General features: G+C 36.9%; 1 protein-coding gene across 1 annotated transcript; it reads right to left on the minus strand.

Moving 5' to 3' along the window:
- Positions 1-3,739: 3,739 nt before the first annotated feature.
- On the minus strand, positions 3,740-6,701 carry LOC123654728. The gene is made up of 2 exons (XM_045590614.1): positions 6,330-6,701; positions 3,740-3,775 (listed from the first exon to the last, which is right to left on the minus strand). The coding sequence occupies exons 1-2, from the start codon at positions 6,699-6,701 to the stop codon at positions 3,740-3,742; spliced, it is 408 nt and encodes a 135-aa protein (XP_045446570.1).
- Positions 6,702-7,026: the final 325 nt, after the last annotated feature.

Genomic DNA, 7,026 nt, shown 5'->3' on the forward strand with positions numbered 1-7,026 from the left:
AGAAGTTTGTTTGTATATTTCTTTGCTATCAGTCCTGTACCTTTACGAACTTATTTATACCTACTATGTAAATATGTTTCAGGTGCCACAAAATTACCAAAGTGTCATAACTAACGACGCTGCGTTGGCGCTACGGTTACAGCCATGGATTGTACCTGTTGCGCTCATGACAAACATTTGTATTGGCCATACAGGTGTTTACCGTGGTCTGGGTGTTTGTGTAGTCCTTGTGGGTCTCCCCACCGTGCCTCGGAGAGCACGTTAAGCCGTCGGTCACGGTTGTTATCATGTACATTTGATAGCAATCGTTACTCATAGTATATATATCCGCCAACCCGCATTGGAGCAGCGTGGTGGATTAAGCTCCACGTGATCCTTCTCCTACATGGGAAAAGAGACCTATGCCCAGTAGTGGGATATTACAGGCCGAAGCAAGTAAAAATGACAGAGTAAATAACAGAATCGCATATCTCTCTAAAACCGTATCGGGATCGGATCAAACACTGAACTGTAACTTAGAAATGCAATCACAATGACATCTCTCTTTAACCGACCTCAAACGGAGGAGGTTCTCAATTCGATCGGTATATATTTTTAATGTATGTACTCCGATTACGCCGATATGTCTGAGCAGATTTACGTGATTCTTCTATGCCTAGTAGTGGGATATTACAGGCTGAAGCGTCATAACCAAAAAATAAAAAAAATCGTTCTAGAGAAAACATTCAGCTATATAGTAACCAGTAGTCCTATAAAAAATATTTTAGAAGAAAAAGAAGAAAGAAAGAAAAATATGGAGCACATGAAAGGAAGCGAAAAGGCTGCTAGTTCCACTAAAGGTTCCAAGAAAGATGTGAAGCGTTTGTCAAGCATTTGCAGATTCTAATATTAAGATAAAGGTTTAATAAAGGGACGCTACACGCAAAAAAAAGCCAAAGAAGTAGATGTGAAAGAAAATGAGTATTTTTGCTTAGTTTGTGATGAAAAATATGAAGATCCTCCACATGAAGATTGGATAAAATGCTACAAATGTAATTTATGGGTCCATGAAAAGTGTAAGAGTGGTGAAAGTACATCAAAAGGTTTTATATGTGATGATTAGATTATGTCCGTAATTACCCCCCGTACTGTAGGGTAATCCCAAACCCCATAGCTTTTTTTTCGTATTAATATTTTATTTTATTTTAGAAAATTTATCTATTTTGCTTATTAGAACTTATATAAGGCTGATTAGTTAAAGTAAACGTTAATTAATAAATGACATTCGTAACTGAATCTGGTTTTGTTCAATTTTAGTTTTCCCTTAAGTGTTCGTAACTACCCCACTCTCCCCTAATATATAGTTTTTAACCGACTTCCAAAAAAGGAGGAGGTTCCAAATTCGATTGTTTTTTTTTTTTTTGTGTATATTGCATCAGAACTTTTGACTGGGTTGACCGATTTTGATTAATTTTGTTTTAATTGAAAGTTGTTACATGCAGTTTGATCCCATTTAAATTTTATTGAGATCTGATAAGTAATTTTAGACCTATATCTAATAATGCGTATTTACTTGACTATTTTTTCGTCGACAAACGTTGTATTAAACCGTATAACTTTTCACTGGATTTATCGATTTTGATGATTCTTACTTTAATTGATAGCTAATAGTTGTCATGTAGTCTCATTTAAATTTGATCTAGACTAATTACTAATTTTTGAGTAATCTTTGGTAGCACGTATTTACTTGACTATTTTTTCGTCTACTTATATTGTATTACTTGTCGATGTAATTGAAGTCTGTTTTTTTTTTTTTCGTTTCCGAGCAAACACAATTATGATTTTTGTGACCGTGTACCGATGGTAGACAGTCGTCTAGCAAGGAACACGTGTTCTTATTGTACAGGCAGTAAAAATAAAACTCGAAAAATATGTTTTATGATTTGATGCAGAGATTGTGTATTTTATTGTTTTTTTTTTTTAATTTATTTTTTTGTTTGTTAAAATATGTATTTTTCTTTAAATAGTCAACGATATGTTATTACTAGACTAACATTTTATTTATATTACACATAAGCGCCGAGACGATTGCGATTTTAATCGCATATTCAACATATTCATATATATACTCGAATATAGGTATATTCATTTCGAAAACAACATTTTCTAATAGAGTATCTGCCATTTTATTAATAAGAGATTGTAACAAATTCTATAAGTATGTAAGCTTAATAAGTAAGTAACTAGCTAACTCGTGAGTTGTTAGTAATCAAAAGTTTGATATGCTATTTCTATCAACACACAATTTGGGCACCTACGTATTGACATTGTGTATTAGTGCATTATTCGTCTATACCTATCCCTACTAAATAAACACGTATGTTTGTAGATTTGAAAATGTGTGATTTCAGTTCTGTCCTGTACAACATATACATACGTAAATCTGAAGTTTAATTTATGTACAAATAAATTTTACGAAAGTATACATAACATATGTCTAAAATAATTCTCATTAAAAAACAACTCTTTAAAGCATAAATAATTTTATCGATAGCCTATTTATGTACAATAGTTGGCTAACCAGATTATGTTATTTTCTATTATTAGCATTTAAATTGCAGAAATATATCTACCCATATATTATTACTATATTTATATTTTAAAAAAATATAAGAGGCATAAAGATAGGCTATTTAAGCTCTGCGATTGATAATAACTAAAACGAAATATTTACCATTTTTTGTGGACTCTTTTAAAAATAATATTTCAGTGTACCCGTCACCATTGATTTTGATCTCTTCGATTAAATTAAGTAGTAGTAAGTAGGTCACATTAATAATATTTCATTTTATTTTAATAAAGTTATAACAATACATAATTATGTACCTCGAAACAAGGATAAAAACGCTTATTTCTACTGAATTTTTCGTTCCTATTGCGTTTATAGTATGTAAATATATCATAATATGAGAATATCATTCTAATTTTTCTAAGAAATGTATGTATGCCAGTTTTCATTACCTAAGCTAATATTTTAAGGTCATGAAAGATGAAGTCGGTCTCCTCATATCGTATTTTATGCTGTAAAAAAATATTAAATTACTTTTTTATTTATTATAAGTATGATGGATGTGTGGAGTAACGAGAAAAGATCGGATTAGAAATGAGTATATAAAGGGAAGTTTGAAAGTAGCACCCGTGACGGAGAAAATGAGGAGCAATAGGTTAGTGTGGTATGGGTATATAATGAGGAGGGATGAACGCTGTGTTGGTAAAAGAATGTTAGGGATGAATGTCGAAGGACCAAGAGCGATCCGCAGACCAAAAAAGCGATGGATGGATTGTGTGAGAGAGGATATGAGAAAGAAAGGAGCAAGCGCTGAAGTGACGAATAACAGAGAGGAATGGAAGAGGAAAAGATGTTGTGCCGACCTACATAAGTGGGATAAGGAAAATGATGATGAAGTAAGAAGTAATTATGTGTTAATCTAGTTACTAGATTCTAGTAGTATTAAAATATCAATGTACTTACCATAATAGTACATGTTTCCACTAATTTATCTCATAGTATATTTGGTACTGTTTTAGGTTCGTCCAAGGCTTTAGGTTCTTCGTAAGTTGACCATGTTGTAAAAATAAAAAAATTGATCTGCGTCTGTGCTTAAAATCTTATAAAAAAACAGTTAGTGATGAAACAATTATGTGATATAAATCTAAAAAAAAATCTTTTAATACTCTCTTGATACAGTTTCTTTTAAAATTATTTCAACGCCCGCCCTTGTGACTTATGATTTACCTGTAACAAAAGAGATTAAATTAAAACAAATGCTCTATAATTCTATAACTTATTTTATTTTATACTTATTTTATAATAATTTTCGTAAAAATACTAACATATTTTCTCGAAATCGGTAAAAGAAAATTTAATAAATTTACGATAGGAAACACAGTATATGTACGTCTTCTAAATATCAGAAATACGAGTATCAATCACAAAATCTTTCGAGCTTGTGATCACGCTCCAAGATATGAATATGTTACCATATGCTTCCTTGTTTATTGAGTTAAATTTATAGAACCTTACAAGACATCTTAAAATAAATCATTTACCATCGAAAACCCCTTACCCCTAGGAAATATTAATATTTTTGAATGTTTGTTATGGATAAACTCAAAGACTGGACTGATTTTAAAAATTCTTTGCCCTGGAGATGACTTGTTATCACAGCTCAACAAAGGCTGTATTTTAACGATAAGATACGCCAAAACCATGTAATTCACGCGGGCGAAGCCGCGAGTTTATTAGCTAATTGAATATACTTACGACACAGTGTGATATTCAAGGTATTTTTTGCAACTTCATATACATAATTATTATTATGATTTTACGTCTAACACCATAAATCACGGTTTGCTATTCAAATATTCAACATGCATAGAATTGCAACAAAAGTGGTTGAACGTACTTTAAATAAAACAATTTTGTTCACTCTATCATTGAACGAGTTAAAAGCAATCAAAGTTTAATTAAAACGGTCGCAGAAACTATGATGCAACTAAGAATATAAATCAAATTATTCTTTTATCTATTTTTTTTTCTTTTTCATGAATGATATTCGGTGTATATTAAAAATGGAACCTTTTTATTTAAACGTAATTTCGATTTATAATATTGACGCGTAACAAGTTAACTCGTGGGTGAAACCATGAAGAATGCTTAAAATAAACAACGTTTTAAAAAGAGAGTTAGGATTTTTTAAACATGTAATTATATATACGACGCAAATATTAAACTTGTGTTCAGAAGATTATTGAAAAAAATACTGGAACTAATAATTTATAGTTTTAAATATATATATAGATAACATTCTTTAGTATGCCCTTAACTTATTAATATAAAAGGATGCGTAGGTGAATATTGAGATATTTTTAGCTTCAACCTTTAACAAACTTGGACAATCCTGATTTCCACTCGTTTGAATTCTCTTTCAACTTAAAAGCCGCTAGTATAAATAAATCCAAATGAATATTCGGGCGACCCGTAAGCAATATATTTGCAAGTTCATTAAAAATATATGTGATCTCTGAACCATACAAATTGATTACACACAAATCATAAAACCTAATATTTTATAATTTCGTTCAAAAATTGTCCCAATACCAAAGACTTGTTCTACTTTTTATGTCGACATAAAATTATTTATTTTATTCAACTTAAGTGCACATGCTCACTTCGTGCTATTTATAATATTCTGCTTACAATGGAATACTTTTTTATTGAAATTAACTTATTTTACTGCGACCCATGTACAGTCACTGTTTCCCGTTAAAGTAAAATTAAGGTTTAACTTTCAACACTTCACACTACAGCTTGCTACAGGATGAAAATCCTGAAACACAACACACAGCACAAGACAACGCCCAGGCCAAAACCAAACACGTGTATGGGATCTAAACCGTAATAGCTTTTTTTTTTTTTTTTTTTACGTGGGGAAAATCCATCATGGATACCCTCCAGCGCGGGGGCGCCAGAGGGTTATGTCAGACTCCTACTGACTAAAAACCACCACGTGTTAGCAGTCATCCGCCTGGGTGGGGCGAGAGGGGTCGCGCTAGCATTCGCCACCTCGCCTCAGCGGTAGGCCCGGACAAAGCTTCCGGGCCCCGGCATGATGGTGGGATGGCCTCGCTCACAACAAGGCCACCCCCAGACGTATGGGGTCGTGTCGTCCGGCCGGCCGAAGTCCCCCGACTATCGGCCGCCGACCCCACTATTACGAGGGGGGGAGGAGGTGGGCAAACCGCCTTCTCCTTGCCCCCGTACGTCTGCGCCGGAGTGGGCCAGCAGAGGTGTCTTCCTCTCTGGCCCGCTCCGCGGTCTCCTTCTGCGTCATTACCTCTTCGCAGAAGGAGACCACCGCCTGCCACGATCTCTCGTTGTCAAGCATGGCCTTTACGACACTCGGCAGCGAGAGATCCCGTCCGATAACCGCTGAAAGCGTGCGCCGCTGCGGTTCCCAAGTGGCGCACGCCTCCAGCGTGTGGAGCGCCGTATCTTCTGGCGCTCCACACTCGTGGCAGGCTGGAGTCGCCTCCCGTCTCGCGATTTGGTGCAGGTACTTACCGAAGCACCCATGTCCGGAAAGCACCTGCACCAGTCGGAAGGTCAGCGGCCTGAACCGCCGCCTCACCCACTTCCGGAGGACCGGCTTCACTGCGTCCACCGTCCACTACCCGGGGACTGGCGAAGCCAAGTCCTCCGTCCACCGCCGCAACAGGGTGTCCTGCGCCAGCCTCTGCATGCGTGCGAGCTCCTCCCACGTAGGAGACTCCCCCCGGGATCTCCTCGCCGCCACAAAATGATATGTTTCGGCGAGGATCTCCGCCTGCAGTTCCCAGGGGGGATCGCCGGCCAGCACGCACGCCGCCGTCCAGGACACCGTCCGGTAACCGCGTATCGCCCTCGTCGCGATGACCCGCTGCGGCCGTCGCAGCTGGATTTTGTTGGCGCGACCGAGGGCGTCCGCCCAGATGGGTGCCCCGTACATGGCCATACTCCGGATGACCCCAGAGTACAGCCGACGGCAATGGGCACTCGGACCACCCACGTTCGGCAGCAGCCTTCCCAGTGAGGCGGCGGCTTTCACGACTCTTGGGGCTAGCTCTGCAAAATGAGCCCCAAAAGCCCATCTCCCGTCCAAGGTGAGACCCAGGTACCTCATCTGGGTCCCCACCCCGAAAAAAACCGTAATAGCTAGTGTAGCAGCTGATTAAATAATAAATAAAATCACTACGCCAACCCGCAGTTAAAATAAGTAATTCAAGTTTTACGTTGCAAAAAAAATCGCGGGTTCATGTCAGACAAAAGTCCCTAAAATTAATAAAAGAATTTTAAAAAATCAATAATGTATTCCTGATATCAAATTAGTATCACAAATATCGCATTTTAATCATTATAGTCACAAATTTCAATATTTGAAAATTGGTTCCGAGTCCGAGCAATAACATTAACAGCATCATGAGCAAAAACAAGATTATTTCGAAGTG

The sequence above is a fragment of the Melitaea cinxia genome, chromosome 6, assembly GCF_905220565.1.
Source record: "Melitaea cinxia chromosome 6, ilMelCinx1.1, whole genome shotgun sequence".
NCBI lineage: Eukaryota > Metazoa > Arthropoda > Insecta > Lepidoptera > Nymphalidae > Melitaea > Melitaea cinxia.